The sequence below is a fragment of the Lethenteron reissneri genome, chromosome 50, assembly GCF_015708825.2.
Source record: "Lethenteron reissneri isolate LAM-NWPU_2019-01 chromosome 50, ASM1570882v1, whole genome shotgun sequence".
Classification (NCBI taxonomy): Eukaryota; Metazoa; Chordata; class Hyperoartia; order Petromyzontiformes; family Petromyzontidae; genus Lethenteron; species Lethenteron reissneri.
Genome location: NC_083828.1, coordinates 10,240,133 through 10,255,169, shown reverse-complemented (window position 1 = coordinate 10,255,169; position 15,037 = coordinate 10,240,133). Strand labels below are relative to the sequence as shown.

At 53.7% G+C, this 15,037-nt stretch overlaps 1 protein-coding gene across 1 annotated transcript in view; it reads left to right on the top strand.

Annotated features, from left to right (window-relative positions):
• Positions 1-15,037, top strand: part of LOC133355215 (small conductance calcium-activated potassium channel protein 2-like) — a 42,363-nt gene that overhangs the window by 14,185 nt on the left and 13,141 nt on the right. Inside the window, exon 2 of the mRNA XM_061572577.1 lies at positions 9,350-9,445. Coding sequence (XP_061428561.1) covers positions 9,350-9,445 — 96 coding nt within the window. The remainder of the gene's footprint in view (positions 1-9,349; positions 9,446-15,037) is intronic.

Below are 15,037 nucleotides of genomic sequence, written 5' to 3'. Positions count from 1 at the left end.
GCAGCCAGGCAGGCGGCCAGGCAGCCAGGCAGGCAGCCAGGCAGGCAGGCAGGCAGCCAGGCAGGCAGGCAGGCAGCCAGCCAGGCAGCCAGGCAGGCAGGCAGCCAGGCAGGCGGCCAGGCAGCCAGGCAGCCAGGCAGGCAGGCAGGCAGGCAGCCAGGCAGGCGGCCAGGCAGCCAGGCAGGCAGCCAGGCAGGCAGGCAGGCAGCCAAGCAGGCAGGCAGGCAGCCAGGCAGGCAGCCAGGCAGGCAGGCAGGTAACCAGGCAGTAGCCAGGCAGTAGCCAGGCAGTAGCCAGGCAGGCAGCCAGGCAGCCAGGCAGGCAGCCAGGCAGGCAGCCAGGCAGGTACCCACCGCCGCCACCGCGGCTGATGTCGCCATCGATCGAGCGCCGGTTCAACCCGGACCGCCGCTCTTCCCACCACCCTCCCCGGGCCTGCCCTCCCCCAACCGGTGGGATAATCATCATTAAGGGCCGTGATCGATCCACTGCTGGATGAACGCCCCCCCCCCACCGACTTTTACACCCCCTCCCAGTCCCCATCCCTCCCTCCCCCCCGACCCGCGTGTTGCTCGACACGAGTTGGCCGCCTCGTTGACGGATGTCGCGGTCTCAATTTTGGGCAAATTCAAAAGAATAACACCGCGAATTACTCCGCTGGGGATTCCAAAAACCACACAGTGGCAATCATCGCCCCCCCCCACACATCCCCCCCCACTATCCCCCCCCCCCCACACATCCCCCCCCCCCGACCTCCCCCCCACTATCCCCCCCCCCCCACACATCCCCCCCCCCCGACCTCCCCCCCACAGCTGATGGCCCAGACGGCCACGCCTCCCCGCCAGCCGCGTGCGCCATTCTTAAATTCCCTGCAACGGTTTTTGCTGTTCAAAAAGGCCCCCAAAACAACAACAACCCCAAAAAACAACAACAACCCCAAAACGGCGAGCGGCGAGCGACAACCAGCTCCCTTAGTTGTATCTCTCTCTCCAATTCGTCGTCATGCGATGAAGCACGGTTAGCTACGTACGGTGCGAAAGAATTCAACTCTTGCCACCGAGCGAGTTGAACTTCAGAATCAGAATTTCTATTTACACCGCAGGAGGAATCCGATGAGCTATTAAGCTCTTTGTTTCCCACAGATGTCCAGTCAAGGGGCACGGGGTCAGAACGCGACAACAACAAACACGACGCAAACAACAGGGTAGGAGTGAAAAGTGTAACTTAAAAATATGCAAATTAAACGAAACTTTTATATTTATCTTATCAGCCAAAGGCGCACTGACCTCATTTCTCAGGGGCTTATCACGTGGGAATTTGTGGCAACAAAAAAAATCTAAATAATATCAATGCATGCTGATTCTAAATGTGTAGGGAAAACACCGGCGACCCCTGATTACAAAACAACCACGCGACCACGGGGAGAGAGACACGCGAACTCCAAATACACAGCAGGCGTCAGGGTCTGGATCGAACCCACGACCTCCTGTGTACCAGGCGAGGTAGTCAACATCTCCACCCCGGTGCACAAACACTACGTTGGCCGCTCCGTGTTTGTGGGACATTTGGAAATCCCTCCCATCATCGATTTCCTCCCAATTCTCGCAGTGACCTTGCCGGGATTAACAACTTGTGTGCGGTTCGTATGCATGCTGAATTTAATTCGCCACCGCTCCGTTGATGCAATTTAAACTTGCGTTACTTATTTATTTAAGGGGCGACACGGTGGTGTGATGTTAACTACCTCGCCTGGTGTACAGGAGGTAGTGGGTTCGATCCCGACCCTGAAGCTTGCTATATATTTGCAGTTTGCGTCTCTCTCTCTCATCATCATCACGGTGGCTAGGAGATGCTAACTACCTCGCCTGGTATACAAGAGGTCGTGGGTTCGATCCAGACCCTGACGCCTGCTGTATATATGTACTACTCTATTTATGAACATTCGGCTTACAATGTTTCAGAGATACGAACAAACCTGTCCGTATGTCCAATTGCTGGCATCTACACCTGCAGAATGTGAAGAACCCGTGGCATCTACATCTACAGAACATGAGGAACCAGATGCATCTACATCACATGAAGAACCAGTGGCATATACATATACAGGAGATTATACAACTTTTAAATCCATTCCCCCGTGTTTTGTGTACACGCCGTACAAAGTGCTTGGAATCGACGGGCGTAAAATTCGACTTACGAACGAATCGACTGACGAACAGACCTCTCGTAAATAAAGGAGTCTCTGTATTTGGAGTTTGCGTGTCTCTCTCTCTTCGTGGTCGCGTGGATTTTTCTCCGGGTCCTCCGGGTTTTCCCTTTACATTTAGAATTAAGGTCACGCGTTTAGATTATTTGGCTGCTATAAATGTTCACGTGATGATGATGACGAGCCACTTCGTTGAGCTGTCATTTGTGGTCGCCAAGTCTGAAACAAGTAAACCCGTAAAAACAAAGTTTTTCACTCTAAATCCTTTATATGCGTGGCGGCTAGAGTTCTCTCGTCCTCTGGCTTGAGATGGCTGCAATCTATGGGTCAGATGATTGTCTGCCAGTATTAAGCAATTGGTAATTAAATATTTAATTAGTTTTCCCTAAACAGTGTAAAATTTTGGAAAAAAATTTTCACGAAAATTAATTGTCACACACAACGAGTCTGTGTGGAATATGTCAGCTCGATTGGATCACGGGAAGCGGGTTAAAAAACGAGCGAAAGATTTACACGGTCCTAAGTAAGCAAGCGAACTTAATATAAAGGATTTAAAAATATATTCGCCTGTGGAGGACGCGGGGATCGATCCCGCGACCTTTGGCATGGGAAGCGAGGGCGCTACTAAATGCGCTACTCCACCACGGCCTGTGGAGGGGTTACGCTCTGGGCTCTTGCACTGTGATGTTCAGCCAAAGCCATGAATGCGTTCTATTTGAATATATGTAAAATAAATTTTTTTTGCCTAAAAAGTGTAAAATTTTGGGAATTTTTTTTCACGAACAATAATTGTCTGGCACAACGAGTCTGTGTGGAAAATGTCAGCTCGGTTGGATCACGGGAAGTGGGTTAAAAAACGACCGAAAGTTTTGCACGGTCCTAAGCAAGCAAGCAAGCACGCGAACTTAATATAAAGGATTTAAAAACGAGCTGCACAGATCAGTGGCGCCTTACCTGTGAAAGTAAAACAAAAAGTTAACATTTTTCGATTTAAAGCTTTCGTGACTGCAGGGATTCATCTTCTTGGTTCTTTCGGTAAAGTCACGTAGAAGGGAAGTAATAAAATAATAAAAATTAAACATAATAAAATAATTCTCACGAAGTTTCGGCCACAACGCAGACTCTGTCTCCCCGACAGACCTGTTCTCCACCTGAGGACGGCTGCTTGCGTTGTGGCCGAAACGTCGTGAGAATAACTTTATTATGTTTTATTTTAATTATTTTATTACTTCCCTTCTACGTGACTTTACCGAAAGAACCAAGAAGAAAAAAGTGAATAGTAAATAAACGCCACTCTTAAATGTAACACCTTGTAGGGCTTTCCCGAGACCGGTTTTATGATTCACAATCGACTTTCTGGGTGAGATCGCCACGTGGGTAGAATGTGTGTTGTGCACCCGCCTCCACCCAACACACGATCAACGTTGGATGAGTTCACGTTTTGAAAACATTGCGGTGCTGCTACTGCTGCTGCGTTTGTGGCGGTGCACAAAGCACAGCCAACAACAGCAAGTCAACTCAACACTTCCTGTGTCAACGACACGCACGTACCATCCCTTCGTGTGCTATGAAGAAGGGCTCAGGTCCGAAACGTCACCTAGTCTATATTATTGTGGGTTTTTATCGAGCAAGGTTATTGTAAGAACTTGTGGGGGGGGAGGGGGGGGGGGGACAAAGTGGAACGGTGCAAGGGAAGTGGAAAGAGAAGTGAGGTGACCTGCGGTGTGGTGAGTGACTGTGAGTGACTGGGTGTGTGGGTGAGTGGTGAGTATTTATGAGTGGGTGTGTGGGTGGGTGAGTGACTGGGTGAGTGACTGGGTGTGTGGGTGAGTGGTGAGTATTATGAGTGGGTGTGTGGGTGGGTGAGTGACTGGGTGAGTGACTGGGTGTGTGGGTGAGTGGTGAGTATTATGAGTGGGTGTGTGGGTGGGTGAGTGAGTGACTGTGTGAGTGACTGGGTGTGTGGGTGAGTGGTGAGTATTTATGAGTGGGTGTGTGGGTGGGTGAGTGACTGGGTGAGTGACTGGGTGTGTGGGTGAGTGGTGAGTATTATGAGTGGGTGTGTGGGTGGGTGAGTGACTGGGTGAGTGACTGGGTGTGTGGGTGAGTGGTGAGTATTATGAGTGGGTGTGTGGGTGGGTGAGTGAGTGACTGTGTGAGTGACTGGGTGTGTGGGTGAGTGGTGAGTATTTATGAGTGGGTGTGTGGGTGGGTGAGTGACTGGGTGAGTGACTGGGTGTGTGGGTGAGTGGTGAGTATTATGAGTGGGTGTGTGGGTGGGTGAGTGAGTGGGTGAGTGACTGGGTGTGTGGGTGAGTGGTGAGTATTTATGAGTGGGTGTGTGGGTGGGTGAGTGACTGGGTGAGTGACTGGGTGTGTGGGTGAGTGGTGAGTATTATGAGTGGGTGTGTGGGTGGGTGAGTGAGTGACTGTGTGAGTGACTGGGTGTGTGGGTGAGTGGTGAGTATTTATGAGTGGGTGTGTGGGTGGGTGAGTGACTGGGTGAGTGACTGGGTGTGTGGGTGAGTGGTGAGTATTATGAGTGGGTGTGTGGGTGGGTGAGTGACTGGGTGAGTGACTGGGTGTGTGGGTGAGTGGTGAGTATTATGAGTGGGTGTGTGGGTGGGTGAGTGACTGGGTGAGTGACTGGGTGTGTGGGTGAGTGGTGAGTATTTATGAGTGGGTGTGTGGGTGGGTGAGTGACTGGGTGAGTGACTGGGTGTGTGGGTGAGTGGTGAGTATTATGAGTGGGTGTGTGGGTGGGTGAGTGAGTGACTGTGTGAGTGACTGGGTGTGTGGGTGAGTGGTGAGTATTATGAGTGGGTGTGTGGGTGGGTGAGTGACTGGGTGAGTGACTGGGTGTGTGGGTGAGTGGTGAGTATTATGAGTGGGTGTGTGGGTGGGTGAGTGACTGGGTGAGTGACTGGGTGTGTGGGTGAGTGGTGAGTATTTATGAGTGGGTGTGTGGGTGGGTGAGTGACTGGGTGAGTGACTGGGTGTGTGGGTGAGTGGTGAGTATTATGAGTGGGTGTGTGGGTGGGTGAGTGAGTGACTGTGTGAGTGACTGGGTGTGTGGGTGAGTGGTGAGTATTTATGAGTGGGTGTGTGGGTGGGTGAGTGACTGGGTGAGTGACTGGGTGTGTGGGTGAGTGGTGAGTATTATGAGTGGGTGTGTGGGTGGGTGAGTGACTGGGTGAGTGACTGGGTGTGTGGGTGAGTGGTGAGTATTTATGAGTGGGTGAGTGACTGGGTGAGTGAGTGGGTGTGTGGGTGAGTGGTGAGTATTTGTGTGTGGGTGTGTGGGTGAGTGGTGAGTATTTGTGTGTGGGTGGGTGGGTGAGTTACTGGGTGAGTGGGTGGGTGAGTGGGTGAGTGGGTGGGTGGATGAGTGACTGGTGAGTGGGTGGGTGAGTGGTGAGTATTTGTGTGTGGGTGGGTGAGTGACTGGGTGAGTGGGTGGGTGAGTGGGTGAGTGGGTGAGTGGGTGGGTGGATGAGTGACTGGTGAGTGGGTGAGTGGTGAGTATTTGTGTGTGGGTGGGTGGGTGGGTAAGTGACTGGTGAGTATTTGTGTGTGGGTGGGTGAGTGGGTGGGTGAGTAACTGGGTGAGTGGGTGGGTGAGTGAGTGGGTGGGTGCGTGACTGGTGAGTGTTTGTGTGTGAGTGGGTGAGTGGGTGGGTGAGTAACTGGGTGAGTGGGTGGGTGAGTGAGTGGGTGGGTAAGTGACTGGTGAGTATTTGTGTGTGGGTGGGTGAGTGGGTGGGTGAGTGAGTGGGTGGGTGAGTGACTGGTGAGTATTTGTGTGTGGGTGGGTGAGTGACTGGGTGAGTGACTGGGTGTGTGGGTGAGTGGTGAGTATTATGAGTGGGTGTGTGGGTGGGTGAGTGACTGGGGTGAGTGACTGGGTGTGTGGGTGAGTGGTGAGTATTATGAGTGGGTGTGTGGGTGGGTGAGTGAGTGACTGTGTGAGTGACTGGGTGTGTGGGTGAGTGGTGAGTATTTATGAGTGGGTGTGTGGGTGGGTGAGTGACTGGGTGAGTGACTGGGTGTGTGGGTGAGTGGTGAGTATTATGAGTGGGTGTGTGGGTGGGTGAGTGACTGGGTGAGTGACTGGGTGTGTGGGTGAGTGGTGAGTATTTATGAGTGGGTGTGTGGGTGGGTGAGTGACTGGGTGAGTGACTGGGTGTGTGGGTGAGTGGTGAGTATTATGAGTGGGTGTGTGGGTGGGTGAGTGAGTGACTGTGTGAGTGACTGGGTGTGTGGGTGAGGTGGTGAGTATTTATGAGTGGGTGTGTGGGTGGGTGAGTGACTGGGTGAGTGACTGGGTGTGTGGGTGAGTGGTGAGTATTATGAGTGGGTGTGTGGGTGGGTGAGTGACTGGGTGAGTGACTGGGTGTGTGGGTGAGTGGTGAGTATTTATGAGTGGGTGAGTGACTGGGTGAGTGAGTGGGTGTGTGGGTGAGTGGTGAGTATTTGTGTGTGGGTGTGTGGGTGAGTGGTGAGTATTTGTGTGTGGGTGGGTGGGTGAGTTACTGGGTGAGTGGGTGGGTGAGTGGGTGAGTGGGTGGGTGGATGAGTGACTGGTGAGTGGGTGGGTGAGTGGTGAGTATTTGTGTGTGGGTGGGTGAGTGACTGGGTGAGTGGGTGGGTGAGTGGGTGAGTGGGTGAGTGGGTGGGTGGATGAGTGACTGGTGAGTGGGTGAGTGGTGAGTATTTGTGTGTGGGTGGGTGGGTGGGTAAGTGACTGGTGAGTATTTGTGTGTGGGTGGGTGAGTGGGTGGGTGAGTAACTGGGTGAGTGGGTGGGTGAGTGAGTGGGTGGGTGAGTGACTGGTGAGTATTTGTGTGTGAGTGGGTGAGTGGGTGGGTGAGTAACTGGGTGAGTGGGTGGGTGAGTGAGTGGGTGGGTAAGTGACTGGTGAGTATTTGTGTGTGGGTGGGTGAGTGGGTGGGTGAGTGGGTGGGTGAGTGAGTGGGTGGGTGAGTGACTGGTGAGTATTTGTGTGTGGGTGGGTGAGTGACTGGTGGGTGAGTGGGTGGGGAGATGAGTGACCGGTGAGTATTTGTGGGTGGGTGAGTGGGTGGGTGGGTGAGTGAGTGGGTGGGTGGTGTCGCCATTGGTATCCTACGCTAAGAACCCGGCAACCCGAGTTCGAGTCCAACACCCGTGACGATTATCTGAACCGGTCCTGGGCCTCCCCTAGGTCGACTCAGCCTCCAATGAGTACCTGGCGTGGTGTGTAAACATCGCTACTCGGGCGTGGTGCTGGCCACGCACCCCTCGCGTGCCGTTCGAGACTTCCATCGGTGCTCGGGAACCACTCGAACAGTCTGTTAAAGGGCTACACGGGGGGTCTTTGTCGTTGTGGGTGAGTGGGCGAGTGGGTTAGTGGGCGAGTGGGTTAGTGGGTGAGTGGGCGAGTGGGCGAGTTGGTGAGTGAGTTAGTGGGTGAGTGAGTGAGTGTGTGAGTGGGCGAGTTGGTGGGTGAGTTAGTTGGTGAGTGTGTGAGTGGGCGAGTGGGTGAGTGGGCGAGTGATTGTGTTGCTGTGGCCTGCATTGCGGTGGTGTGGACGAGACGTGTGCCCGCCTGCATGTGCTACCAGCTCGTGCCCTTCCCCCGCCCCTCTGGCTGGCTGCGTGCGCTGTGGAAGGTGGTCCACACGCACACACTGCAGCAGACTCAAGGTGGCCACCACCACCACCACCTCTTCTCTATCGCCCATTCCTCTCCTCTTCGCTCGCCCCCCCTCCTTCCCCTCGAGCACCTTTTATTGACCCTCCCTCTAAGTTCCCCCCCTCGTCGCCGTCACTCATTCTCCACTCATTCTCGCCGTCACTCATTCATCTCACTCCTCGCAGCACCGCCCCTGGCCTCTCCACCATCGCCTCGCGTCACCCGTCGTGTCGGCTGCGTCGAAGTCGCTCCATCCCCCCCCCCACCTCCCCACCCCCCCACCTCCCCCCACCTCCCACCCCCACCCCCCCCACATCCCCCCCCACCTCCCCCCCACCCCCCCCACCTTCCCCCCCCACCGCCCCCCCCCCCCTCTGATAGATCCCGTCACGTGTCCCGGCCTCGACGCGGCACCACAAACGAATCGACGGGTTCCTCAGTAACCACGCGGCCTTCATATTATTTATTTATTTATATAATGCGTCAACGTTTCGGGCAATGACCCTTTTTTCCATAGCCATGAGTGTGGTGAGTTTTGTTGTTGTTGAAGTGTGCTTGTGCACCACTCTGTGTGTAGGTCGACTCAGCCTAAAAAATGGGTACCTGGTACGGTGTTTAAACGTTGCCACTGGGGGAGACAAAGGCGGCCGGGCGTGGTGTTTGCCACCCACCCCCTCGTGTGCCGTGCCGGCCTTCATAGCTGTTACTCGCTAAATGGCACTTGCCCCAACAGTCTGTTAAAGGCTATATGGGGGCATCTTTGTCTGTATGTAGAACTTCTTTCGCACCGTACGTAGCCAACCGTGATAATCGGATGATGATTATTTAAAAGTGGCGTAGCTCTCCCAGTGCTGTCGAGTGCTGTGTGTCGTTCGTGTGTGCTGTGTGTGTGCTGTGTGTGTGCGCGCTATGTGTGTGTGTGCTGCGTGTGTGCGCTGCGTGTGTGTGTGTGCTGTGTGTGTGCGCTGTGTGTGTGGTGTGCTGTGTGTGTGGTGTGCTGTGTGTGTGTGTTCTGTGTGTGTGTGTGCTGTGTGTGTGCGCGCTATGTGTGTGTGTGCTGCGTGTGTGTGTGTGCTGTGTGTGTGCGCTGTGTGTGTGGTGTGCTGTGCTGTGTGTGTGCGCTGTGTGTGTGGTGTGCGCTGTGTGTGTGTGTGTGTGCTGTGTGTGTGTGTGCGCTGTGTGTGTGTGTGCTGTGTGTGTGTGGTGTGCTGTGTGTGTGCTGCGTATGTGTGCTGCGTGTGTGCTGCGTGTGTGCGGTGTCGTTCGTGACGTGATGTGTGTGCTGCGTGTGTGTGCTGTGTGTGTGCTATGTGTGTGTGTGCTGTGTGTCGTTCGTGACGTGATGCGTGTGCTGCGTGTGTGTGCTGCGTGTGTGTGCTGTGTGTGTGCTGTGTTCTGTCGACCTCCACCACCACGACGACCACCTCCTCGTCGTCGTCGTCGTCCTCCTCGTCGCCGCCGCTTGACAGACGTCGAACATCTCCCTGGCGCTCAAGTGCCTCATCAGCCTCTCCACCCTCATCCTGCTCGGACTCATCGTGGTCTACCACGCGCGCGAGATACAGGTCAGAGTCGCTGACAGTCTCACACTCAGACTCGCACTCAGACTCACACTCAGTCTCACACTCACACTCAGTCTCACACTCAGACTCACACTCACTGTCACACTCATACTCAGTCTCACACTCAGACTCACACTCACTCAGACTCACACTCAGACTCACACTCAGTCTCACACTCACACTCGGTCTCACACTCAGACTCACACTCAGACTCAGTCTCACACTCAGTCTCACACTCAGTCTCACACTCAGACTCAGTCTCACACTCAGACTCACACTCAGTCTCACACTCACTCACACTCACACTATGACTCACACTCAGTCTCACACTCGGACTCACACTCACTCACACTCACTCTATGACTCACACTCAGTCTCACACTCAGACTCACACTCACTCACACTCACTCTATGACTCACACTCAGACTCACACTCACTCACACTCAGACTATGACTCACACTCAGACTCACACTCACTCACACTCAGACTCACACTCAGTCTCACACTCGGACTCACACTCACTCACACTCACTCTATGACTCACACTCAGACTCACACTCAGTCTCACACTCGGACTCACACTCACTCACACTCACTCTATGACTCACACTCAGTCTCACACTCAGACTCACACTCACTCACACTCAGACTCACACTCACTCTATGACTCACACTCAGTCTCACACTCAGACTCACACTCACTCACACTCAGACTCACACTCAGACTCACACTCAGTCTCACACTCACACTCGGGCTCACACTCAGACTCACTCAGCCTTACACTCAGTCTCACACTCAGCCTTACACTCAGTCTCACACTCTCGGTTGTAGGAGCTAAACTCCCTCCCCAGCAGGCCGCCTGCTGTATATAAAAACAATTCACCTGAAGACGATGGCTGGTGTTGCTATCGAAACGTCGTCATTTATCAGTTATTTTTTCTACCCACGTGACTTTATTGAAAGAACCAAAGAGTATGAATTCCTGCAGTCACAAAAGCTTCAAATCAAGATTAGGACACTACACTATACACTACACTATACACTACACTATACACTACACTATACACTACTATACACTACACTATACACTACACTATACACTACACTATACACTACTATACACTACACTATACACTACACTATACACTACACTATACACTACACTATACACTACACTACACACTACTACACTATACTCTACACTATACTCTACACTATACACTACACTATAATTGTAAATGTCGTGGGTTCACTCTCCAAACACACAACTCGTTAGTGCTAAACTAGTATACTACACTATACACTACACTATACACTACAATATACACTACACTATACACTACACTACAATTGTTAATGTTGTAGTGGGTTAACTCTCCAAACACACAGCCGGTTAGTGCTGAACCAGTCACCTATTTGGCCACGTTCTGTTCACGTGACAAACCCCTTCTAATCGTCTATGTCGGATGGTGGCGGGTTTAGCAACACATGTATATTCATGCGATCCAACCCATATGTTTTAAAAAAGTATTAGTACGGATACTATTGGTAGCCAAAGCCGACTACGACTAGTGAGCAGTAAGTGTTAAAATGATTGTTTTCCCTGCTCCAGTCCTGCCGGAGCTAATCCAGCAAGCCCAAACGGATTGTTAATCTCACATCGTGGATTAACTCTGCCTTCCTGGTTCCTGTCTTGAGGATTCTGGGCGACATTTGAATGACAATCGTTGTCGTTGTATTTCATTGCTGATGAATTTGGTCGAGAGAATTGCTCTTGAACTCGCCCACTGTGAGCGAGTGTGGTGTGGGTGAGTGGGTGGGTGTGTGAGTGCGTGGGTGAGTGAGTGGGGTAAGTGAGTGAGTGGGGTAAGTGAGTGAGTGAGGGAGTTCGGTGGGTGAGTGAATGACTGGGTAAGCGTGTGAATGAGTACATGAGTGAGTGAATGATTGAGTGAGTGAGCGTGTGAGTGAATGAATGAGTGAGTGGGTGGGGCGAGTGAGTGAGTGAATTATTGAGTGGGTGGAGTGAGTGAGTGAGCGTGTGAGTGAATGAGTGAGTGGGTGGGATGAGTGAGGTGAGGGAGTCGGGTGGGTGGGTGGGTGAGTGAATGACTGGGTGAGTGAATGACTGGGTAGGCGTGTGAGTGAACGCGTGAGTGAGTGGGGTGAGTGAATGAGTGAGTGAATGATTGAGTGGGTGGGGCGAGTGAGTGAGCTGAATGAATAATGGGCGCATTGTTAGACGCTTGTACACCACGTGACAATTACATTTGTTTGGCTGTGTCAGGTGGTGAAAGGTTTCGACGACACATCTGGCCACACTTACGTTCTTGGCCGAACCCAAACATCTAATGATGAACAATGCCATTGGTTGCGGCACACTCTGTGCACAGTTAGCCTCTTCGTGTGGTGGCGAGGTGCGGCGGTCATCCTCGTGAGTGGTCTATACCCATACCCTATAGTACTCGAAATATCCTATACCAGATACACCACACCCTATAGCCCATACTCTAGAGGCAGGGGATGGGGGGGGGGGCGGGGGAGGGGGGTTCAACAGCTAAACAGCGCCACGTGCATTACCCGCTAAGGGACCGTCCATAAATGACGTCACGCACCTAGGGGGGGGGGGGGGTCAGACATTTGTGACGATGTGTGACGAGGGAGGGGGGGTTGAGAAATGTGACGTCACATAAAAATGCCCAACTTGAAATAAATATAGACAACACGTTCTACTTAATTAATATACTTTTTAATAAATGTTTTCTCCTAGAACATTAAATGCGCACTACAATGACAATAGTTTGAAGCGATTTGAAGCATGTTTTATTTTGGGGGGGGGGGGTGGGGCAGAACTTTGTGACGTCATAATTGAAGGGGGGGGGGTCTGACTTTTTGTGACCCCGTGTGACGAGGGGGGGGGGGGGGGGTCAAAAATTGTCCAAAATCGCGTGATGTCATTAATGGACGGCGCCTAAATACAAATACAAGAGCAACTCAACTAAAAACTACGTTTCATTTGACCAGCTCGGGCCCACTGAGCTGCATAGCTCTTGTTCAGCAGCGACCTCGCCCTCACCAATGATAGCTCAACGAAGTGGTGGATCGTCGTCGTCATCGTCGTCATCGTCGTCGTCGTCGTCGTCATCGCGTGTGAAAAGTATAGCAGCAGCCAATCACTCTGGACGCGTGGTGACGTTCATTCTGAATGTGGAGGGCAAAAACCTGGAGGACCCGGGAGGAAACTCCACGCGACCACGGGGAGCGAGAGACACGGAGAGAGAGACGCCGCAAAGTCCAAAATCGACAGCAGGCGTCGGCGTCGGACCCACGAACTCCTGTGTACTCGGCGAGGTTGTTAACATTTCGCCACTGTGGCGCCCCAATATTCAAAGTCTCAAGGTGGGGGGGGGGGGGGGGGGTGAGAGGGGGTGCAGGTGAGTGGGGGGCAAGTGCCCCCCATCGCTCCCCACCCGCCTCCCCTCCCCCACCCAACCTTGGGTCCGCCACTGCCCCACTCACGGCCCCCCATTGCAGCCACCATCAGACTGTTGGGGCAAGTGCTGTTAGCGAGTAGCAACCTATGAAGTCCGGCACGGTACACGAGGGGGTGGGTGGCCAGCACCACGCCCGGCCGCCTTTGCCTCCCCCAGTGGCGATGTTCACTATACACCGCAGCCAGGCACTCGTTTGAGGCTGAGTCGACCTATGGGAGGAGGCCCAGGACCGGTCCAGATAATCGTCACCGGTGTTGACCGTGACGCCGCGTTCGTAGCGCAGCGCGCTAACTGTTGGACTACCGCTTCCCACTCGCAACACACGCAAAGACTAAGATCCCCCGCATAGCCTTCACGAACTGTTGGGGCAAGTGCCGTTCGCAAGCACTCATAAAAACACACACATATACACTGTTTACACACACAAGGCGGCAAAGGTCGCAATCGGGTACCCGATACCCGTACCCTACCCGATACCCGGCTACCCGTACCCGGCCGGGTATCGGGTACCCGTTTGCGACCCTGGTGCGGCCAGGTACGGGTACGGGTAAGGAATCAAAACCCGTTTGCGACCTCTGCAAGGCGGACAGACAGACAGACAGACGCATCCAGCACTCGCACACAAGACAGAGTGTCACCGCTATGCAGACGGTGTCACGCACGCCGTGTCACCTGCACGGTGCGAGCCACGGGAACTCGGGACGCGGGTTTACGTAGCGCAGCACGCTGGCCGCCACACCACGGGTCTCCATCATCACCCCCATCATCACCACCATCACCGTCACCATCACCCCCATCACCACCATCATCACCACCATCACCGTCACCATCACCACCATCACCACCATCACCACCACCACCATCATCATCATCATTACCATCACCACCACCATCATCACCCCCATCACCACCACCACCCCCATCACCACCACCCCCATCACCATCACCACCACCATCACCATCACCATCCCCACCACCATCACCACCACCATCCCCACCACCATCACCAACACCACCCCATCACCACCACCACCCCCACCACCACCCCCATCACCACCACCACCTCCATCACCACTTCCATCACCACCATCACCACTTCCATCACCATCACCGTCACCACCATCACCACTTCCATCACCATCACCACCATCATCACCACCATCACCACCATCACCACCACCACGGTGCCCGATGGTAACGAGCTAAGCCGCGGGCACGAGAGGGGTGGGGTGGGATGGGGTGGGGGGTTGGTGGGGGGGTGTGGTGGGTGGGTGGCTGTTGCCTGGGGTGGGTGGCTGGCTGTTGCCTGGGGTGGGTGGCTGGCTGTTGCCTGGGGTGGGTGGCTGGCTGTTGCCTGGGGTGGGTGGCTGGCTGTTGCCTGGGGTGGGTGGCTGAGTCCCCGAGTGTGCGCGGTCACACGGCAGGCGGCAGAGAAAGGTCGCACGCTGCTCGCAAGCGGAATCCGTCGCTCGCGTCGGACTCGCCAGCTCCTTCAATTGAACACGGGAGCTCGCTCTCTCTCTCTCACGCTCTCTCGCTCTCTCTCTCGTTGGGTGTGGCTGGGTTTCACCTGAGCTCCTGCCCTAACGTTGGTGTGGATGGGGGCCTGGGCTCAGGTGTGAGCCTGAGCCTGGGCTAGAGAGAGGTGAACTGGGGAAAAAACGCTGTTTCTTTTCTGCGTCTTTCTCCCCGCACATCAGCCTGCTATAGTAGCAGTTCTTCATTACTACTACTGTTGTTGTTGTGTGTGTGTCTGGTCTGTGTGATTGTCTGTGCGTTTGTTCTGCTGGTTTGTCTGCTTGGTTGGTCGCGTTGTGTGTTGGCCTGGTGCTTTGTACCTGGTTTAACACCGCGTGTGTTCGTCCTCCTTGCCTGTCTGGTGAGGGTTTTGTTTTATGTGTTTGCTTGCGCGTGCGTTTGTTCGTTTATCTGTCGTTTTGGTTATTTGTATGTGTGTCTGATTGTGCGGTTTCGTTTGGTTTTACTTGTTGGTTCGGTTGTGTGTGGTTTCGGCTGTGTGTTTGGCCTGAGCGTGTGTGTGCCTGTCTGTGCGTGTGTGTGGTTGTCTGGTCTGTGCGTTTGTATGTGTGGCTGTTTT